The sequence below is a fragment of the Aplidium turbinatum genome, chromosome 6 (assembly GCF_918807975.1).
Source record: "Aplidium turbinatum chromosome 6, kaAplTurb1.1, whole genome shotgun sequence".
NCBI classification, from domain to species: domain Eukaryota; kingdom Metazoa; phylum Chordata; class Ascidiacea; order Aplousobranchia; family Polyclinidae; genus Aplidium; species Aplidium turbinatum.
In genome coordinates, this window is record NC_137477.1 from 18894124 (window position 1) to 18917798 (window position 23675).

Here is a 23675-nt window from a genome sequence, read left to right on the forward strand (position 1 = left end):
TGATGTGCCGTGTGCCGCGGCACACCGGTTGCGGAGCACTGGATTAGTAGATAGAACAAGACAGAGTTGTGTGTTTTTTAGTAATGGATGAGTATATGTATTTCGTCTATTGGTTTGTACTGTAATTCATGGTGCGAATGATGATTTTTAACAAGTATAATTCTTGATTGTAGTCCATTGTTAGGCTGTATCCAGCATCACCAGGAACACAATTGTGTGATAAACACTTATTTGAAATTTACGCTAGAACAAACATCAAGCTTATACCTAACCTCGAACAAGCTGTGCTGACGACAGAGTAGCTTAACCATGCTTCTAAAACTATCGAAGAAACTTCGGTAAGTCTCTTGGAGATTGTTTCGCAGTTCTGGTAGTAAATTTCGTAGTCATAACTTCAAAAATGTGAAAGCGTTGCTTTAAACAAATGCTTACAGTATGTACTATGAATAAATATACGTATTTACTTTGGAATTACTTTGAAGAGTGCGTGAGGCTTTGAGGATTTTTTATGAATTGAAGCATTACAACGAAATGCATCTTTGTCATGCAAATTGTAATCTACAGAAAAAATGAAACAGTTTTGCACCGTGTCCTAAAATAAGTTCTTTGTGGAACGGAAGTTTTACAGTAAATATTTGCTTTTGACAAGCTAGTAGCTTAGATTTTAAAGAACAGCAGATTCAGGAGCAGACATTATCTCATTCTTTACATTACAGCCTCGCGTGCCATTCTTGGCTGACAATTAGGTCAAGCCAATAATGGTCTCACATTTCATATCACTTTCGATTATCGAGCTTACAACGTTTGATCTCAATATGTTGTAACCTTATTGTCCCACCTGATGTCAAACCGCTTACTTTAATTTTACAATCGGGATGATCACCTGATGTATAAGGACGTTGTACAAACGATAATTGCAATTTCGAGATAAATTCGTTGTTTCTGTTGTATGAAGGCTGAATTTGTCTTGTAAAACGAGTTTCATCAGTGCGTGCTCGGCCCACATTTTCTATTTATATCGCCTTTTCTTTCACCTGTAATTAACACAAAACGATACAGGAAAATCAGTTTCTGGAAAACCTTATTTATGGTTGAAGGCTAGTTACTGCCTGCATTGGCTCAGGAACCCTTACTTGTTCTAAACTAAAGAACGCATGGACCAAACAAAAAAACAATCTGAAAAATAAGGCTCTGGGTTATGAAGAACGTGGTTTTATTTTTAAGTTAACATATTTAAGTTTATTACAATAATTCACAGAAGCCAAAAAAGCAAACTACATGGAAACAAATTGAGTTAGATTTGGCACTCTATACATCTTAAAAACTCTGGGCAAATGTTAAGATCCATGCAGGTTTCGAAGTATCGCTTGCCCAGTCTCAGTTTTAGGACCTTTCTTCCCAATTTTTCTAATTTTCTCAACTGACTGTTGCACAGTACGTCATTCCTGAAGAGGACATCTTGTGAGTTCGAAAGCATTTGAAATTTGTTTCCATGCAGTTTTCTTGTTTTACGTTTGCAAATTATTGTAATAAACTTAAATATGTTAAATTTGATTTCGTTGCTCAGCTTCGTGTGCCTACAGTTCAGCAAGACAAATTCTCTACCAAAGTTCTGTTTTCATTTTCTTTGATGCTTAATCCTTTGTTAGATGAAATAAACGTTACCGGTATCACAACGTTTCAGCGTCTAGCGACGTCGAAACAATCTAAAGAGGCAACATTGAGCGACAGCAAGTTTTACGCTAACTTTTTTTTAACACTATTATCGTGCGATGCCGATTTTCAAGCGTTTTCTCCTCACCGTTGAAAGTTTTTGCTTGCGAAATGGAACGTAATCTGCGATCAGAGCCAACCGCAGCCAACCGAACCATCGACATTGCTCATCTTTCTACCAGATGACTTAGCGTATGCTCATATACGAATTTCAATGAGATAACGGAAATTTCCCACTTTAAGGATTCTAATTATCCATTGACTAAAAATAGTAGAGACAAATCCCTCATGGTCAAGCCGCAGTAAAATAACATAAACGAAATTTTAATCCCTCTGATATAAATGACGTTGAAACGAGAATTGAACTTTTTTGTTTACTTTCAGCATAAACAAAGCGAAAAAATCTCTCGATGAAAAGGAAACTGTTAAAGCCACACCGACAGATGAAGACGCTAAGTTTGGCTTCAGCGAGTCCAGAAGAAGCGTAACCAAATCCTCAGAAAAAAACAACAAATCGTCTTCCTCACGGTCGTCCTCCTCATCCAGGAAAGAGACCCAACCTGCTCCTGCTCCACGTCAACATCATTTCAAAGATTCGACGTCTTCCGCATCTCTCCCAAACTCCAGGTTGCCACAGCAACACGTCGACATCATCAACCCAGTCACAACGCAACGCACAGCAACACGGGGCCCGCGACACTCCGCTAGAGAAAAACGGTCTGCTGCACCCTCTGAAGGTCATGTGCAACGAAGACAAAATTCTGCTCCACCGAGAAGACAAAATGGGAGCAATTTTGAATTTTCCATTAAGAGCAGCGAGCATCATGAAACATATTCCACCAGGGGCCCACCATCAGAACATAAGTATGTGCTAAGCGAATATGATACTTTTTCCAATTTACACTTTGAATTCGTTGCTTGCACAATTATCGATCTATTTGCTGGTTAAGGTAAATCAAGTGAGCAACCAGCGTAAAGTGACTTAATCGACTTGTCTGACCAACACCAAACCTTTCAACTTGAGCCCAACACTCCATCGAATATACCACATTTACAGATAGACTAGCCTACTACATGCCTAATCAATGGTCCAACTCTAAAAATGCTACCGGTTTAGTGTTTAACGTTCGCGTTTTGTCGCTTCTGCCTTTTTCTTGATCTTTGCTTTGTTGACGTGTATGGTTTTTCACTGTGATGGTCAGAAATAAAAATAACTGAACTGAATTTAGTAAATGTACGCATGAAGTTGTCTTCTTTTGACAAGATGTTGTAGATTGTTTTACATTAAAAAACTGGAAGCACTGTTTTAGGTTTTTTTTCTCAACAGTTTTAAAAATCAAAATGTTTGACATTTTTGAAGATAAGCCTGGTACTGTTTTTGAAACGTTTACTGGGTGCAGGTTAGTTTCTGCTTTTTGGGCACTGTACTTTATACACAGATTGATGAAGTAATTTAACAACTTTGCTCATATGTTGTAATTACGTTTGTTAGTTCTAGGCGCCCTCCTCTTTCTACTCAGAGGGTAGTACGCAAGGACTCAATGGTTAAGTTAAACAGTTGGGTTCAATTGCAAAAACAGAAGCAAAGCTCGACACAGAAACTAAACAGAAGGTTAGTTGGTCTTTTTTATCTTTGATTAGTTGACCGGCTTCAGATTAGACTTTTTGATAAGGAAGTATTATTATGATAGTCGGTTGCATAGCCGAGTGGTGAGAACCCTGGAACGGCTATCGAAAGGGTGCCGGTTCGACACCGCTCAAGAGCATGCGTCTGTGTCTGTGGCAAGACACTTAAAGGTAGGCTATGCCTGAAGGTGGTCACGAAGATTGGCTTCCTTGCTTTTCCGTCCACTTAATTTAAATCTTCAACTACCGGGTGTAAGCCTGGATACGACAAACAAAATTATGAAATTGAAATTGTTCTTTTCGGTGATGGTCATTGTATATAGAGTGATGATGATGATGTTCGCCCTTCGTTTCCGAAGATGGCCAATGAGACTGAGATCAAGCTTCTTTTTTTAGTGTTGACTTTGGTCAGTGTAGGCTACATGAGTGCGGAGATGGCTGATGAGGCCTATCTGTGCGGTGAAACTTCTGCTGCAGGATGGACATTGGAAGGATGGTTGGCTAGGGCCAGGGTTGTTTGAGGCTCGGGCCTTGCGATGTTCTCGTTTTCTGACAGCAGATAGCGTACGGTGTTTCTCAGCTGATTCTGGGCTGCGGCTAAGTCTTCCCACGAATCTACGTCGATGGCGAATTCTTTCATGGAAGCTTTTAAAGTGTCCTTAAAGCGTTTTCTTTGACCACCTACATGACGTTTGCCGTTAGTCAGTTCTCCGTAGAGCAGTTGTTTAGGAATGCGATGGTTCGGCATCCGGTGGACATGGCCAGCCCATCTTATTTGTGCCTTTTTTTACGAGAGTAAGAGTGCTGGGCATGTTTGCTTTTCTGAGAACTTCGGTGTTTGGGACTTTATCCTGCCATCGAATCTTGAGGAGCTTTCGTAGGCAGGAGAGGTGGAAGTGGTTCACCTGCCTTTCGTGTCTCCTATAAAGAGTCGAGGCCTCATATGCATACAGAATGGTCGTCAGAATAACTGCTTTGTAAACCTTTAGCTTTGTGGGCAGCTTGATTTCCCGCCTCTCCCATACGTTAGACCTCAATCTACCGAAGGCGATAGATGCTTTGGCGATTCTGTTGTTGATTTCCAGGTCAATGGTGGCTGTGTTAGAAAGAGTACTACCGAGATACTTGAAACTTTGACATGCATGTAGGTTCTGGTCGTTTACAGTGATGAGTGGTTTGCTATAGGATTTTCCAGGGGCTGGTTGATACATTGCCTCTGTTTTTTTAGTGCTGATTGTTAGTCCAAAATTATCGCAAGCAGAGGAGAACTTATTCATTTGTTGTTGGATTTCGCTTTTGGATCAGGCGTTCAGGGCACAGTCATCCGCGTACAGAAGTTCTTTAATGACAGTTTCGGTAACTTTGGTGATTGCTTTGAAGCGTCTCAGGTTAAAAAGTTTTCCGTCACAACGATAGGGAATTGGAATACCATTGCAGTCTTCATCTCTGAAAGCATCTGTTAGCATTGCTGAAAACATCATGCTAAATAAGGTAGGTGCCAGGACACAGCCCTGTTTAACGCCGTTTGTAACTGGGAAGGCTTCAGAGAATTCATTGTCGTCAACAACGTATATAGAGTAGAAAACATTTGAAGGGCCATGAATTTATGTCTGATCAAGAGTCGAAATGACGTCTCTTTGATACTGATTGACCAAGCACGTGGCTTCGAGCAAGACACTTGAAGCTACTGTATGTTTGAAGGTGGCCAGATTATCTCCCTTTTCCCTTAATTTAAACTTTCGACCACTGAGCCAATAAGTAACACGGACAGCTTTGTCTCGCTTATAAAAAAACATTAATAAAATTAACCGTTTTTAATATTAATATATATTTTTCTCTTTTTTTTGTCTTGATTCATGTTTAGGCACCCTGAGCAAACTTCACGTCATAACCCTGCCACCAACGTACGTGCGGCGCCATTCAACAGCAAAAGATACAAACCCGGTTTGTATAACGACTACATGGATCCGTCAGATGTTGCCTCCAGTATAATGAGCGTACCTCCCATGTACAGGGGAAAAGTGATGACGTTGCCACGCCCAAGTTCAAGCCAGGTCAGTATTGAGAATACTTTCTACTAAACTGAATCCCATATTATTCAATTGCTGGTTGAATGTTCTGCTGGTTCGGAAAACCCTGTTTTGTATTTTTTCAAAACAAATAACAGGATTTTTTTTTCGTTTAAAAGTGTTTTGTTTAATTTTCATTTTTTGGCTTCGTTTTAGTCTTTTTGAGTTTCATTGTCCATAAATGACTTTCATCGTACTAATAAATAAACTATAAACTTACTCTTGATTTTGAATCTACTTCACACAGTAAACATAACAGATTTTGAATTACTTTCCTCGCAATCATACCTTGTCTCGAAGCAGCCCCAACACCAAGGTTATCTTTTATCAGGAGGTGAACGTCAAGACCCCAGAACGACGCCGCGTACCTAACTCAAAGAGCGTGACTTATTTGTCTCAAAGCAGCCAACAAAACCAAACTGCCATTAAAAGCAAATCAGCTTACAGTCTACCGCAAGACGTCGCTCGAGTTACCCATGCTGGCATGATAAGTTCTGAATCCTTCCACACGCCAAACAGGTAAGAGGAGACTATCAAGCTCTTTGTTTTATTCAAAAAGTGACACAGTTGAGATATTTTTGATTTGACTTCATATTTGGTAGCAGCTTGTATGTTATTGCCTACTCAACAAACGAGACTCAATCAAATATTCTGTGCAGAACCTACAGCGACGTGTTCTCCCCATTATCAAGCGGTCGCCAGGACAACAAGCATTTCAACTATGACGTCGCTGCGAAGGCGCGTAGTCCCTCGTTCTGCGCTGCAAGTGAGTTGTTCGTAAAGAATAACCGAAAACAAACCTTTAACAGCTGTATGTAGGTACCAATTCCATAATTTTTAAAACATCTTTTTAAAAGGAATGACCCAATTTCTGCTCCATACTGTAAATCCAGTCTGCTGATTGGTTGTGGGATCTCTATCCTCCGAAAGAGAAAAGTTAATCCTCGTAATTTCGCCTAATTGTGGAATTCTCAACCACTGACGCAGGCTAGGTCACCGAGCTTGACCAATTGAAGTTCCCACGTTGGAGTTTTATAAATTTACGTGAATAAACTTAACTTCTACAAACAATTTACCACGCAACAACAACACTACACAGCCGGGGCATGTTTTGTTTTTCATTTTACTGTCTCATTTCACTTAAAAAAAACATTTACCAAACATTTGTCAACCAGTTGCCCCGTCATGTAAATTTGTCATCACCAGGCAACCGTTTGAACTCACAAGGCTAACACAGTCAAACTCAACAGTTGTAATAGTCAGTTTAACTAATGCCAAATAAAAACGTTAAAACTTTTAAAAAATACAATGCATAAAAATATTGATGTTGCTGCTTTGCTCATAACATGTGAGGTAAAACTATATTTTTGAATCAAACTCATAGTTTACGAATCTTTGTCATGCAACTTTTATCTGTTTTTTCAGTATCGCCCCTTTCTGCTAGTTCTCAGGGAAAAAATTCAAAAGAAATTGAAAAGCAAAGAAAGCAAGTAGGTCCTTAGCTTGAGACGATTATGGCAACGAAGTTCATCGCTGCTAAAAATTAAATAAATGCAAATGCACTTGTACATCTGTGATATTTCTAACTGAAGGTTACTTCCACGCGAATTCAAATAATTCATTGCATGTTTTCATGAACGCATGTTTTTTTTTCAGGCCTCCTATTACGAAAATCAAAATCTGCATAAAGAAATAGTCAAACTCAATATAGATGAAGACGACATTGAAGTAATGTCTTATAATGTTAATGTAACGATGCTTTCTAACTTTGACTAAGTTCATTTTCCGTTTTACAAATTTTTCGTTTTGACTTAAATCTTTACGTAACAATCGAAGTTTTTTCAACAAAAGCAGTACTTTTTTTCGATTTCAATTGCGTACTGCCAAACTGTTGTGTGGTTGTAAAATTATGCTAAAATTGTCGCAAACTATTTAATTTGTAACTACGCAGACAAAAAATGATCCTGTTCTGCATTCCTTCAGAGTGTGGTTAAAAGTTTGGAAAGCTTAAAGTAAAACTGCAAATCATCAACTATTCCACAAGTGATTTAAATATTTGCAGACAAACCTGAAACGTCTGAACGAACTGGATCAAGCCTTACAGCAGTTGTCCACACAAACGCAGGGGATGCTTAGCGACAAACAACGCCTGGAAACCTCCTTGCTAAACGCCAAGTCAAATTACTTAATCGGTATAAAGTTAATTCACAAAGTATAAAAATTGCATTAGCACTGAGCCCTTGAGCAGTCTACATGTTTGACAATCCCGCTGCTTTGTTAAGAAGTAGGCTGATGAATTAATGACAACGCTTGGCAACAACTGTGTTTGCGTAATGTGTGCTATGGTTGACTTTATTCTATTGCTTTACTTCAGAAAAAATGCAATCAAGGCAAAAAATACACAACAGACGGGAAAAGACCAACCACATTATTGTCTTGACAATAAAAATGAAAACTGTTACTCCTCCCTTTTACAATTTGCATTTAAAATACTGTAAAATTTTCATGAAAAATGTGGCTATGAGACTAACTTACAGTTCTTGCTCCTGCAAAGTAAAGCAAAGTAGTTTCGCTACAAAGCTCAGTCAGTATTTTTGTTTACGTGTGAAAAATCCAGTTAGGCTTAATTTAAAATTTGCAATGTCTGTTTTAAGTGATTACAATTTTTCTCGTCGTCAGGTGTTGGTAACGAATTCGAACTGGAACAGAATCTGTCTAAAGTCAAGGCCCAGTTAGCCTTTTCTACAAAGGTGGGTTTAGTGAAAAAAATGTAGGCTATTATTACAGTAATGTACGTTTGTTGTTCCTTTTACATTGTTAAAGTAACGATAGATTTAGTATATCAACTTGAATGTACAGTATAAAAAGGCAGCGTTCATTCATAAACATAACTCAATAGTCGAAAGCCGTTTTTTTCCCTTAACTGTTGAGACTCTCACAACCGCACTCGTTTCAAATGTATTACAAAAGCACTGCTAAGTTGCTGAATTATTGTATTTTGTCTATTTGTTTAGCTCTTGATTTTTCTGTCTGCCATATTTGCAATATTTTTCCTTGCAAAGTAACCTACACAGCTCGTAATCATTCCCAAAGTATCAGACGCAACCACACTCCAATACATATGACACAATTGTTATTGAACAAAACATTTTTAGTCTAAAGTTCTAGTTACAAAATGTAAAGTTTCAATCAAAGAAGAGCCCTGTGCACATCTTAACCTAAATGGTACAAGTGTGCACTGTTTATTGTGCATGAAGCTGAACGTTGTGTAAAATGGTTGCTCTGTCTTGTATCGGTCGGTGCTGAATTGCATATAGACAGATATATTTTTGCTGGAGAAGTTGAATTCGTGGTTTGATCTGGTAATGATTAATGACTTAATGAGCCACAGAAGATGTGTGTGTTGGGTATTATACATAGCCTACTGATATTTTATGTTTCAGAAATTGAAGGAAATGGAACAAGAAAACGACGACTTTGAAAATGAAATACGAAACATGAAAGCAAAATTGCTTGAAAAACTAAATCGAAAGTATGTTGTTTTGGATTGCATGATGTAACTCCTGATTAACTTCACGTCTTTGCTGATAGTGATATAGTCTAGGGCTGGTATGAGTCGTTGCGTATTACGAGTTCTGATGGATTCGGTGTTTCACTTTTCATAGCCTAATTAATTACAACCAGTGACATAGTGTTAGATTTGTGCCTGGAGTGCCAAACGTAGCTGAAGTTCAAAATGCCGTAAAACTTTAGCACAGACTGAAATAAATGAAGTGACACAAAGCCTAGGCTAAATATAACCCGACATCGTTAGAACAAAGTTCTACGTTTCAATCTAAAGAATTACGTTACATTTTTGAAAAATAGAGTTGCCTAAAATCCAGGGTTAAACCATTTTCTGAATATCAAACGCTTCATTTCAACATCTCCTAATTCTGAATATTCTGTCACTGTCTTTATCGACCAACTATGACTTCAGAATAGAATCAAGATCGAACCAGCGCCAACTGGAATGGGAGCTTGGTCGGGTTCAGTTCATCATGGAGGGGGTCAACAGAAACAAGGTTGGATTAGTCAACAACATACAGAGTCTAAACGGTAAGAGCATATATAGTTTCGTCATGAATAAGGTCTTATTCCTTAATAGGCTACAGTGTGTACCGTGAAAATTTACTTTTCGTTTTATTTTTGATTCAATGTTACAGCAACAGAGTAGCTATTTATGTTTAACTTCACGAACATTACCCAAAAGTACAAGAGTTTGATGAAAAAAAAAACATAAATAGCTTATTCTCAAATGATGATATACTTTTTCTGTGACACTTTTGTGCTAAAATTGAGGTTTCCAGTAAAATCGTTTGGTAATTGAGCGTGGAATAGTCATAAAACGCTGACTATGCATAAACGACTGTAGGCTATAGATTTCTAGCACAATTTTATATATTGATGAAGCAAACGGAGCAATCAAGTAGGCTGTATATATGCGCGAGGGCATACGAGCTACTTGTTCATTTTAAACAAGAGCTTAACATTAACCATTGATTTCGACATTTCTGCTGCTTCCTACTCCGAATTTTTCTAGTTGCTGTAGAAAGGCGGATGAATCTTGCGATAATTACTTCTACAACGTCACGTTCTGTTTGGGAAATAACCAAGTTTCATTTTTTAATGACAATTGTTATCATTTATTTTCTGTTGCAGAAGACCAAGATTCTTACAGTCGTTTATCAGAAAATAAAAATAAAAGTTCCGACGGAGGAAACCGCAAACCCACTATCAGGTAGGACGGTAGGTTACCGACCGTACAAGCTCTGCTTGCTTTGTCAGTCCACCACACCACAATAAAGTTTTGAGATATCACAGGTTACAGACTAACCTTGTATCTCCGACCTATCTCGCTTTTTCAAGTCAATTTGGTTAACCCAGGTTATCCGATTATCCGGATCAAACAAAACGAGGGCGAAATATATTAAGAGAAATCCGCTTTTGGAACAACTTTGCATCGGAGAGGGTAACGAAAAATCCACTGACCGACACATTGATAGTAGGAAGCTTCCATTACCTCACTCGTTGCAGAATCTTCATTTGTTTTCACGTTTAACTGACGTCACGCTTGAATAGGTCGCCTCGTGACGTGAAAAAGTCATCATTGGCGGGAAAGACAACAAGTGGAACGTTGCAACGCCCCAAAGTGTCGTTTGATTCTGCTGAGTCGCATGAGCGAGGCTACTTCACCCTACCTGGACGCAAAGGTAAATTAGATGTATATAAAACCTTTTACTCATACGCAGCTGAGAGGCATCCAAACAGAGCCTACATTTAATTGAAGATAAAGGTTAGGACATGACCGCAGATTTAACCAGATAAAGAAGCATAAGCTGAAAGGAAAAAAATGAGTGTGGTTTACAGATACAAAATAAAATGAAAGACTAACATTTTAGAAAGAGAAGAACATGCTTCTGCTTTTTTTTCTTATTGAATGTATGATCATGTGCTAATCTTTACTGAAATTAAAAGCGTCACCAAGTCTGCTGCGGTGAGAATGTTTTTTTGAATATAAGTTTCTTTCCGAAAAATACAAATGTGTGGTAGTTTGAATAAAGGCTTGAACCATTTGTGTTGGTTTATCATAATAAGACACACTAATCCATATCATGTAATAAACGCAAAACGTCCAATGCCTGATTTAGAACAAGTTTTAAATGAATCCAACCCACAGTTAGAAATGCTTCATTTTATAAATATATTTTAGCGTGGCGCGAAAACTTTCTAAAATGTTTTCTTCTAATTTTTACAATCATTAACTGACGTTTCACAGTTCCGCGTGCTGGCAGTGTCGATAGTCTCACAGCAGCACAGATAGCGCGATTCACCCAACCTGCCAGTCTTCGCTCGACAAACCTGCATCGCACCAAGTCTGCTGCTGAGAGACTATTTGCTGGTTCTCATGGTAACGTAACAAGATGTCAAGACCCCGATGAAATCAAAAAGATCCAACGTGAAATTAATGAGTACAGTATATTGAAGTTATTTTAAATAACTGATAAAACTAGAAATGTATTAAAAAATTGTTGATTGATTTCCACCCGGAGTAGTGGGTAAACTCTGAAATTGACCGTAGAGTTAACTAGAAATAAATTTTAATTTCTCGTTTTCGAAACCCACACTTTTTTTCTTACGGCTCATGGTTATCTTTCTTTCTTGTCAATTTTATGATCATGTTTTAGAGTTTACCACCTCAGTGGGCTACTATATTTCCATAACAAAATAACTTTTGAGTAGCCTACTTTTCTGTATCAAAAACGTTGATTTATGGACATGGCGCTTTTTGAAGTTTTATATGGTCCAAGCCACGCACAAAAATAGGCGATGTAGTCTGGTTCTGGTGTTTTGCGCCAAACTTTCCTACGGTAACTTAGCGTTTAATTGCTTCTGTACCCCATATCGTTCCATCGGTGATATCCATCCTGTGCTGGTTAGAGGATATAGTTCGCCATATTCTTTTTTCTGCAGCCAAACACTTTCATTTCGATATAAGACAAATTTTTGTTTCGCTACCAATTTGAAACTAAAACGGAGCGGACAAAAATATCTAAATGTAAAGGTTCCCTGAACTTTTATGTGCACAGTTCAAACCATGTTCTTCGATAAAGTACCAACAACCTACGGTAAAGTTACGAGTATCTAAAAAAATTCATTACGTATTGAATTATTTTTTTAGTTATAGTAGAAAAAAATAAAAGTTTGCTTTGAGTGACGTGTTTACGTTGCAGGAATCGACGACGTACTTTGAGTGGAGAATTCTCACGACGTTCCAACTCTTCAAGATCGTTCACTCATCACGATACTCACATGAAAGTCGGGATTGATGTGCAAATGGTGAGTTACGTTTCTCGGCAGTCTAGTGTAGCAAAAATACAATAATTGACAGCGATAGACACGTGTTTCTCCCATGACGCTGGACTCATCAGTATCGCGCCACCAACTCAGGCCTACCACATAGCTCTTTTTGCCGCCAGTGTCAAATCATTTAGTCAACAGCGTTGCTGGTTCGTGTTAATAATGTATTCACCATGTATGCGAAATTACACAAAAAGTCTATGCCTATCAACTTTTTTAATTGTGACTCATCAAGAATGCAAAACTTTTATAGTGATGTGACTCTGAAAAAAATCAAAATTAATGAATCAAAACTTGGAATGACGTTGAATCGCTGTTCAGTTAATTGCGCTTGAGATTTAATTTGGAGTTCTCTCATTCTACAATCTTGATCTAACAAGCGTTTTAAAGACCTTCCACTCTATAAAAGCTATTTAGCCTATATGTTTTCTCAACGTAGAAATCAGGGATATCTATAACTACGGGATTGGAAACTCTATTCAGTGCTATACATCAGTAGGGTCATCACATTACTACGACTACAAAAAGATTAACAAAATACAATACCCACTAAAAGATATACACAATTCGATTTTACAATAATAATACAAAATGTACACTCACATTAAAACTTAATTGATGTATAAAAGATTAAAAGTACATTTACGCTGCTAGAAAAAAAAAAGATGAATCCAAAAAATGAATGAATGCAATGAGTCCAAAAACCGCCTACTGTTGTTCTTTGGCATTTTGCGTACTGCAAATCGGATCAGAAGTAAATGAGGACTGTTCAGCAATCAGTGAAATGTGCTGTTGTATCATCAACTTGTTCACAGAGACCAATCCAGTACGAAACCAATACGTTTACAATGTTATCAGAACTAAAACCAATAGTCATTCTGGAAATTTTTTAAGCAGCAAACAAAATACTACATGACTGCACTAATGGAATACAAACAAATAAACAAACCAGGCAAGCGCAGTCCTTACAATTTACAGGTGAATTGATTGTTACACTTTTGGTTGTTCGTTTAGCCTACCACTTGCTGCCCTTTGAGGTCAATTTATGTGAATATTTATCACAGCAGCGCACAAAGAAAAGTGACCCTACTGGTGTATAAAATGGTTTTCAGTTCCACAGAGTTTCCAATCCCGTAGTTATAGATATCCCTGGTAGAAATATCTCATCAATTGTTTTCTTATCGCAGGCAATCAAGCACCATAGGATGCCGAAGGTATGCTATTCAAGTTTTGTCGCTCGTTTTGAGCTCTTGGGAACCACCAGAACAATGGTTGCTAAACTTTTTGTAGTTATGGACCTCTTTCAAAGAGGCGTGAAGACTACAGAGCCTTATCCCTGAGTCAAAACTTTGTAAAATTTTAGTATAAATTTCCAATAGACTACTTTTTTCTGAAACCCGTACATTTGTGGTCTATCTTAAAACTTTCTATGAACTCTTTAGGGATTCGCGAACACCTAGTCGGGAATCATTACATTAGAAAATTGCTTCAATGTGCGCCGTTTAACACACCAGTCTTCGTCGTTTCATACTCATAATGTTTGTTTATAAATCAAATTTTTTGGCTTCAGTGATTCAAATTTTGCATCTGGGTTTATTACAAATCGTTTTTTATGTGCACAGTAAAAGCACTGCGAAATAATATAAAGTCTTTTGCCAAAGATGAAGTAAACAAATATTGCAATATTGCAATATATTGTAATATCCCCACCATTGCAATCAAACAATCAAGCTGATATCTTCTGACTTTTCTCTCCAGGTTCTGCAACGAGCCAAGCGTGACATGCAACGCAACGAAGTGGAACGGCAACCCGCGAGGCATGATTATATTTACGAGTTTGAAGATGGTCAATTCCAACATGAGCAACACCGACGTGGTCACGTCACCCATGATGACGTCACAGTCGATCGAAGACTACCAGCTACAGAAGGGCACGACGAATCCCCTGAGGTTTATTTAGATTTCAACTTGACACATCAGGTGAAAAAAACGAGCTGTTTGTTGATCTATAATTTCGTATTGATTTAAATCAACAACTTTATAGGATTTAAATCAATGGGTGATGCGGTCTGCGAGCAATAGCAAGCTTTCTGCAACTAACATAACGGATAATTTATCCAACTCTACTCATTAATTTAAATAAAATTACCAAACATATTAATTTGGCAACACTGGAACTGCCAGTTTTGTCAGCAAAACAGCCAAAATCAGGGACGTTGTGATTTCACAAACTTTTATAATTAAAAAAATCGAAGTTTCCTAAATGATGTCATTTTCTAACTTCACGTGACTCTCCTTACTTGCGCTTGGCGGATGTCATTGTATTAACAATGTGACATTATACTAACGTATTATTGCGCATGTGCAGCTAATTTCCCCAGACAAAATCGACATTCCCGATCGGCTAGTGACATATGAGAAAGTTGAACCTTCTACAAAACAAGAAAAAATTCAACAAAAGAAAGTTGAAGCCATTGAAAGCATGCTCAGTCGCTCTGGGTAAGGTCGGCTTGTGTCTGGCGCTAATACGAAACTGCGTTAGCAAATGATAATGAAAACTGTCTTCCCTTTTGTTTTACATGAACCGTGTAATGTTAATCCTTATTCCTTACATCATGTCGTGTATCTTTATATTTGCCACAGACCACAGTGCTGCAGAATGTTCCCCCCTCTGAAAAGCTAAATAGGCTAACCTCGTTTTGCTCACAGTTTGCTTCAAAATAAAAACATTTTTTTCCAGCGGGCTTCTCTTAAAACTACGTTTATTTCTCCCTCTGAGTCTGGCATGAACCACTTGATAACTCCCTGTTTTCAAGTTAAGTGAAAGTCAAGTTACAGAAGCTTTCAACATATTGAAACTTTTTTTCAGACAAACGGTGTCGCATCCAAATGTCCACTTGGCGGCTGCCTTAGCTGCGGAAGTCGGTACGGTTGCAAAGGCGGTCACTTTTCAAACAGACCATAACAAAGAATTTCCTCCATCACTGGTGTAATACTCTATTGAAATTTGAAATTCCACTGAAAAAAGTTATATGATATCTTTTTGTGAGAATGTCAGAAAACATCTCGGGAAAAAAGAGTAGGTTAACTATCTTGCAGACAAACAGCGCTCCCTGTCAAGTTAATAGTAAAAACTGTACGTCTTGTCTATACTTTGCTTTAAAAATAAGACGTTCGTCATTTTCACAACACTAATCGTCAAACAGTCAGATGGTTAAGTGTTGTCATCTGAGTTTGCCGCCTGGAAGACCACATACTTCTTGTTACGCCACTGCCTCTGGAAGAACATTTAAAAGTGCCAACTCAGAAGGCAGTTGATATTGGTTTAGCTTAGAAATCAACACCACAACTACATAGCCAACTATAATTTGAAAGCGTAAAATTGAAGAAACAGTTGTTGCTACCAGAATAGATATTATTTCAAGTATTCTTTTTAGTGCTTCCCCTGGATCCGCTATTGGAGACAAGAAATCAAAGCAATGCACTCTTTTTTCGTGTAAACTGTTATAATGCTCAATTACAAATTACAATGTTATGTTTAATAATTATAATCTTTAAAACGTAGTTATTTGTCACTAAATTTATTAAAGAAAACATGTGATAATTTTGGTAACTTTTGGACTGATGTAGCCTAATTCCTGGACCACTACACCGGTAAACGTTATAGTTACACGATAGCTTTGATGTACGATAGTGAAGATTATTTTTATGAAACCGCTTTTGTTGGAGCGATGTTTAGTGTCTATTGTTTTGATTATTATCACACAGTTTAGTTTCAATTTTTTCATTTTTAACGTTAGTTTTTAAGAAATGAATAAAGTTGTTGTTTTTTTTACATTCAATCATTATTTTTGTATTTTTACGATTTGTATATAATAACCGTGGAATTTTAGCGTTGACTAATAAAATGCTTTGCTGTTTCATCGTGTGATGAGTTTAATGCGTCCGAAACACATTGGAGTTGATTCAACAAAGGTGAATTGAAAATTTTTTTATAATTCCAATTTGGGCTATACTCTTTCACTTCTATTTCAGTGGTTAACAAACTAACTTTGTAGTGTTTTGCTAGTGCGGATCATATAACAAACTGCTGGCCATTGTAATTTTTGAGTAGCTTAGCCTACCGTACCAACTAATCACTAAATAGAAACCATCGTCCAACAGCAGGCTGAGGGTTGAGCTTTCATGCTGAAAGTGTGACGTAACGTCTTTCTCACACGAAAAAATCATCATTTTTTTTCTACTTTCGGTCCGTTTTTACATGTATAAGTTACGCTTGTGATGTATATTTTTTAAATAACTTACCCAACGTCGTTCTTTAGCTTTAGGCTATGTTTCTGAAGCAATAGGCTACTTTTTCTTTGCACTGGAGCCTACGCCTGCCCTATAGGCTTACGGTTATAGGGTATAAAATTGTAAAAAGGCCTGCGTCAAAGATAAAAATTTAGCCCTGTCTTTCGAACAACTATGCCATAATCATAACACCATGTAACAAAATTTTGCAAAATTTTTAGTTGCAGAAAAATCTTTATGTATTGTGTTCTGTTACTTCAAACTAATCACCAAAATATCAAAAAAAAATCTGAAGTGTCCTTACTTTTGATAAAATGTCACTTTTTCTGATTGTTAGTTTTACTCAAAGATTTTCTGTATTAACCAGCATAGTTTTCTATTAAACGTGTAAGCATGCAAACACAAAGAAATAATATGCAAATATAAGCCATATATGCATCATGCAAAGATGAAAATACTTCAAAAGTGATCACATTTGTGTGACTTGCGTCTATACACTGAGAAATCTTCTCGTATTGCGGACCATACACCCCCCCCCCCTCTTTCATATTGCAAATCCACCGCCCTAGATATTTTCTTTCCATATAAGATGAAACCTTTCACCACCTTTTCCGCTTCCACCAATTAGCCTACCCATACAAGGATCAACACAATCAAGATGGGAGTGCAGGAAATGCATTTTTATGAACATGAAACACACCATTTTTCATATTCTTTCATCACATTGTTTCCAAAAGTCGATAATTATTGCTTTGTTGAGCCGATTACCAAAATTCTGAATTTATGTCTGTATTAGGTAGGGTTGAATTCGTCATGAGAGACTTTTTCTATATCTTGAGACACTATACGTGTCTTAAAGCAGCTTTTTTGCTCGAGGGTTTGAGAATCGGCAACTCAGCTGCTAACTGCTATGCGAAACATGTGCAATAGAACCTAACATGGAAGAATATGCAATGTCATGTCGGTTTTTTGTGTTTCTAAACCGTGAACTGTCAACCATATAGCAACAACCGTCTTCTGTATGGTTTCGGGGTTCTCTCCAAACTCTTGAAATAGAAAATACTGTAGTAAGTTACTGTATCAAATGTCGTTTTCCCTTAGTCAGCCATCTAAATTGGAGAGATGTGTTCTGCAGATCACATAAGGTGCATAGTTTTTAACTTGGTCAATTTGATCACTAATTTCCATACCAAAATACATTTCATACGTATAAAAGCTTTGCTTCTAGCTTTGTTTCATTGCACATTTCGCTTGTTAGTCTGATATGGTTACTGATATAGGTAGACCACAGACATAGCAAAAAGTTTCAAAAGAATCAGAAGAAAGTTTGCATTCACGTGATGATCCGATTCCCAACTTATCTGCAATTTAGGCTAGAGCTTTTTACAGAACACAGTAAGAAACATTGAATGATTGAAACATTTTAAGTTCTATATTTTCTGATTACATTGATAGGAAATAAAAACAATTTGAAATTTCTGTACTTGCTCTATTCCGGGCTATGACCAAACAAAGATCATTGTTATGATACAAGCTACAGTTATGAAGCTAAAATGATAGCTACTATGACGTCATAGTTTACCGACCTTATAAAGAATTTAGAATAAGAGCTTGAGAAACAGGGTACTAGAAGTTCAAAAACCTTAAATGAATATTTTTTAAACGACACTTGTGGAAAAAAATTGCTAGAAGCATGTTTTAATGAGCAATATCTTTCAAAAAATAGTAAAAGCTTGACACAACTAATTTTTTGTTACATGGTGTAATCTACCTCTTTCAGTTAGGTTAGCCTTGGCTCATAGTTATTTTAAAAAAATTCTATCACTGCACTTTCATTAAAAAGCAGTTAGCTACATAATGACATGTGGGATGAATACTATGAAATTGCAAAAGCGACTTTTCCTGTTAGGGAGCGTTCAAATATTACGTAACGCTGTTTTTCCGAATTTTGACCCCCCCCCTCCCCCACGTGACGCTTTTCCATTATAAAGCCCGTTTTGCCAGTTTATATCAAAATTATGACGTGGTAACACGTGCTGATAAAATATCTTGGTTTGTATGCACCTAAAGCTTACGTTTGAGACATGAAATTTTAGCTATATTATTTTTTTGGAATTAAAACGTTATGTACCCACTGAAAACGTTTAGTAGCCTACATCAAGCGGATGGAAAATTTGCATCGGTAAAATTTGCAGTAGGCCTATGTGTGGTAATTGTGCCATCATGCCGACTATAATCGAAAGCGAATGTTGCCAGGAGAATGACTCTGTGTTAGCCAAAACCAAAACTGTTTCAAAGTCTTGTTGTTTTCTCGCTTTGCTATTCGATCCAAACGCCCGATCGTACTCACAGACCTGTACCTAAGTCGATCGAGTTTTGTGGTAGGCTACTGCAGTACTGCATTGACAGTGGCTTTCACATATCTTGAAAAATCAAAGACAGAAGGGACAGCTTCAGGGATGAGCATTGAGCAGGTGTCTGGACTTGCTGCCTTGTAGCTCTGCCTGTAGATCACGTTGACCAGAAAATGATTGCTGCACACACGGCAGTGCTTGTTTACAGGTGGGTCTTTGAGTTTCATCGCCGAGATCCATTTCTTCAGCTTGTCGTCATTATTCAGAGATAAACGATGAAAGGATACCCCTTTGACGATTCCCCGGTTAGTACAACTGGGAGCCATACAAGAAGCCACCATTTTAAGGGCGTAAAAACTCCCTTAGCACAAAATTGTTCGCTGTTTCGGTAGCCTACGCGATTTGTTCCTTGTGTTTGCACGCAAAACAGTAGACCTTGGATGCGGCGTTGCCAGCCAATCACGTCATCAAAAATTTTGACCAATCAGGATCATTCAAATCAAAAAAGGTTTTTTAATTAATGATAACACAAAAAATGAAAAAATTGTTGAAAAACGTTTTATTTCAGAAAGATCTACAAATACAAAAGTCATGTATTTTCGTTGCACTGCACCTTTAAGTTTAAAGCATAAAGACCAAAAGCAGTCTTTAATGAATTTACAGTATTAACAATTAACGTAATGTACTTCAATAGCTGATGAAGTCAATGAGACATCGGTGGTCGATCAAAGTTGTCACTTTCATTGCAAAGCAAACATACGGTTGCCCATTGCTTTCTTGCCGACTTGTGTGAAAAAGCGCTTGAGCATATTTGTTAAATTCGCGACACTCCTTTTCAACGTTACGTTTCTTGGCAAAATCCATAGGAAAATATTTAGTGTAAATTCAAAATATAATTCTAACTGAAAACAAAGAAACTAAAAACACAAAGAACTAAAGTTTAACCAACAATCACTATTATCTGTAGCCTATACGTTCCCGGTTTAATTATTACACTAAACAGCCAAATTTTACTTTGATCTATTTTTCCGGCTTGAGACTGAAGGAGATTCTTACAAGAGACAAAGAAAAAGAATGGAAGGCCCGTTTATGACAGAACATAACATGTTTGTCACTTGACTAAAAACCGAAAACAAATAATCAAAGAACTAAAAAATAACCAACAGTCACTATTATTTGACGTAGTAATTAAGCAAGTAGTGGTGGATTGCGGCAGAGTGTGGCCGCGGGCCACGTTTATGTAAAGACCGAAACGGTCTGCGGGCCGGAACCGGCCCGCAGGCCGTATGTTGCCCGTCCCTGACTTAGAACCTGTATGGAATTACGGGAATTACAGTATCGTAGTTGATACTTGATAGAGACTTTGTTGGTGCTGAATAGGTGCTGTTGGATATGATTTCAGCTTAATTTAGTATCCAAACGACGATACCAGCCAGCACAAATAAACTACCGTACAGTACTCGTAAGCGTTACGTAACGTTTTGCTTGAACCCCCTCCCCCCCAATGTGACGCTAACGTAACGTTTTTCATAAACCCTCCCCTCCCCCTCGATAGCGTTACGTAATATTTGAACGGTCCCTTAGGCTACCTCTCTTTTGGTTTTGGGTGCTATAAATCACAGTGTCACCTCGACGACTGCGTAAAATCTGCTATCTTTTTGTGAAATTGAGGAGAGGCGATAACAAGTCAAGCTTTTTTTTTATAAACAAAACAGATACAAAATGTTAAACAATTTTTTTTGACCCCCAGACAGAACGCTTGATTGGTTTAATTAAAACCACTTTTGATGTGATGTCACATCAAGAATAGCTTTGAAAACATGAAAGAGGCTTACAGCAGGACAACTATAAGTTAGTGTAGTGAATTCTCTTTTGTTATTGACGTTATTAGTAACCCTAACCCACATCCACCTCTGGCAGCGGCCAATTATTATTCGCCTTCTTTGGGTTCTCTCATTTTACAATGGATGTGGCGTAGGCGTAGCGTGACTCATTTGATTGGAGGAGACACTTCAAAAGCACAAATATTTAATTTAACATGAACTTTATTTATTTAAAAACTTTATTTCCCATTTTACAACTCGAGTTGAATTTGCCCCAAAATTTCTTCACTGCTTTGAGAATACTTTCCATACAGTTTTTACATTTCCTCTTAAGTTATGTAGGCTATATTGGAAAAAAACGTAGCCTATCGTCTCCATGTACAATTAATGCCCTATTTGAAATTTAGGAAAATAAGCTACCTGCAATGAAAAACTATTGTAGGCCAGCCTACTTGATTAGGCAAAGTTGGTTGGTTTTGAATCTTTATCCTCGGACTGACATAGTCTCTGATAGGTTATTCTTGGCACTAGCCTACGTGTCGCACACTTGCTTGCAGAGACTTTGAACCACTGACTTAGGCAAGACAGAGTAAATTCTTCGATACCGGTAGTTGTTTGCAGGGAAATTATTTCATCCACTAGATACCGCTGAATGGAGAGGAGTCCTGAAATGAGTTGCTCATTGCTCAAGCGCACACTCCAAGAGCCGAACCAGCGCTGTTGAAGAGAAGCTGTTGAAGAAAATGATTTAGAATCGATATCGACTGAACGAACGATGATGATATTGACAAATATAAACAATGCAGTGGCGTTCGGTGGCTTAAACCATTGGGAAAGCAACTTGGAAATATGCTGCAGCAAGGTAGTAGGCACGAGGGGCGTAACCGTCGGGTGAAGCCCGAAGGCGTGTTGCCGAAGGCAACACTTCCAGCGGGGGGTCTGGGGGGCCTCCCCCAGAAAATTTTGAAAAACACTTCCAATTTGGTGCGCTCTGAGAGCATTTCCAAAACAAAATCTTCGGACTTTCCCAGTCCGAGGATAAAGATTCAATCAATCAATCAAACTGGGACTAGTTTAGAATGTTGGCTGCTTTTTTAGACTTAAGCTAGTCCATTCTTGAAAAACACAAGTATGTTTGCTCTGAACTTGTGATGTCAGTCTATTTTTGGCGTATGGGTTGTAGGTGGTCGAATAGTGTACGCTAAGCACTACCGACAAGCGACTCCTAGCTCAGAAGGGGCGATGTTCTAACCTTATCTCTTCTAGAGTGCACTGTCTATTAATACCACACTAAAGTAAGCATTGTAGAAGTAGTATAATAATTCAAAGTAAACACAATAACATTAATTAACAATGGTAGAAGATAATACAAATTAACGTCACCAGGGCAGACCAAGTTACACACACAGTAATATTACTTAATAGAATAAATGTCCTTAATCAATAGTCCGGGTTCAACCTTGTAGCCATGTTCCGATTTCCGAATGTCATTTCTTTATTGTCTTTTGTGCATAGCTTTCCTTCACGTCCGATCGCTGAGTTGTTGTTTTCAAAAGTCTCTGTTTAGTATTCATCCGCGGCCACGTTCCAGCCTTGGCGCCTCTAGCGGACAGAACTCTTCAGACGCAGGCAGAATTGTAAAGGGGAACGCCACATCACTTGGCGCCAGATGATTAGATCATGAGTTGATGAAATGATCAAACATCGATATGCTTCTTGGCGTGACTTCTCGATGAAGATGCTGGTGGCTCGGACTGATGCGTTTGCAGGAATCTTTATAACAGTCTTGTTTGTAGCACTAGTTTTCTTTCAAATTATGCGGCCAAAACTATGTGTTGTCGGTTGATCATTAAACGTGCACAAGATAGGTAAACAAATGCAATTATCGACGGGGTTGTTGCCCAAGTCTACCCTGGTAATGACGTAGTAGTTAACTTCGAATGGTTCAAACATAAAACAATGACTTATCATACAATAATAAAAATGATGCTCACAAACTTACTCAAAACATAACAGCATGACGGCTGCTGGGTTAACAATAATTGCGGTTGCTTAGAGTGAAAACTACTCCAACACAGAAGTGTTGCGAACATACAAAAAAATAAACGAATCAACTGCTACAACATGATGCGTGACAGTGTGTGTTCCATGTCAATGAAATGTAGTATGTGTACAATGATTAGGTAATTGTACAACCGCGTCCCTATTGTGCGTGCCATTCAAACTACTGGAGCGCGTCTTACACCGACGAATGGAACCCGTTATTGACCCCAAACTCCCACAAGAACAGGCGGGGTTTAGGAGAGGAAGATCAACAGTCGACCAAGTAACCTTGCTGACACAAAACATCGAAGATGGGTTTGAGGCCAACTTGAAGTCGGGAGCGGTCTTCCTTGACCTTACTGCGGCATATGATACTGTTTGGCACAGAGGTCTCACTTACAAACTGCTGCAGATAATCCCAGATAGACACATGGTTAAGTTTATTGTAGAACTCATCTCCAACCGCAGCTTCATCCTTAAAACCAGCGACGGAAAGAAAAGCCGACAGAGACGTTTAAGAAATGGAGTTCCGCAGGGATCTGTTCTCTCCCCAATGTTGTTCAACATCTACATTTATGACCTTCCAAATACTTCCTCCAATAAATACGCATACGCAGATGACCTGGCTATTCTTTATTCTCACCGCAAATGGGAAACAGTGCAGAACATCTTGACTAAGGATATGGACATTTTATCTTTCTATCTGCACCAATGGCGCCTCAAGCTGAGTGAAGCGAAGACCGTGACTTCTGTCTTCCACCTATGTAATAGAGAGTCAAACAGGAAAATTAACATCAAAAATAACGGCCGAACACTTCCTTTCGAAGCCACACCCACATACCTTGGAGTTCGAC

The 23675-nt window shown here is 38.1% G+C and overlaps 1 protein-coding gene across 2 annotated transcripts; it reads left to right on the forward strand.

The window, feature by feature from the left end:
• The first annotated feature begins 230 nt into the window (after positions 1-230).
• Positions 231-16228, forward strand: LOC145772065 (uncharacterized). 2 transcript variants are annotated; one of them, XM_082583879.1, is made up of 20 exons: positions 231-338; positions 2098-2577; positions 3206-3325; positions 5204-5393; positions 5740-5927; positions 6068-6174; positions 6834-6898; positions 7065-7136; positions 7471-7600; positions 8088-8158; positions 8852-8940; positions 9388-9506; positions 10110-10188; positions 10530-10660; positions 11227-11419; positions 12182-12287; positions 13496-13522; positions 14067-14288; positions 14677-14807; positions 15178-16228. In XM_082583879.1, the coding sequence occupies exons 1-20, from the start codon at positions 310-312 to the stop codon at positions 15299-15301; spliced, it is 2673 nt and encodes an 890-aa protein (XP_082440005.1). In that variant the 5' UTR covers positions 231-309; the 3' UTR covers positions 15302-16228. The 2 variants fall into 2 exon arrangements, with proteins under 2 accessions (XP_082440005.1, XP_082440006.1); XM_082583880.1 differs by lacking the exon at positions 14677-14807.
• Positions 16229-23675: the final 7447 nt, after the last annotated feature.

What these genes read in the sequence shown, in the direction of transcription:
- LOC145772065 (XM_082583879.1), top strand. Translation starts at nt 310, where the DNA reads ATGCTTCTAAAACTATCGAAGAAACTTCG. An exon ending in ACACAGAAACTAAACAGAAG is followed by an intron (nt 3,326 to 5,203) that starts GTTAGTTGGTCT and finishes ATTCATGTTTAG; the next exon opens with GCACCCTGAGCAAACTTCAC. An exon ending in CAAGTCAAATTACTTAATCG is followed by an intron (nt 7,601 to 8,087) that starts GTATAAAGTTAA and finishes TCTCGTCGTCAG; the next exon opens with GTGTTGGTAACGAATTCGAA.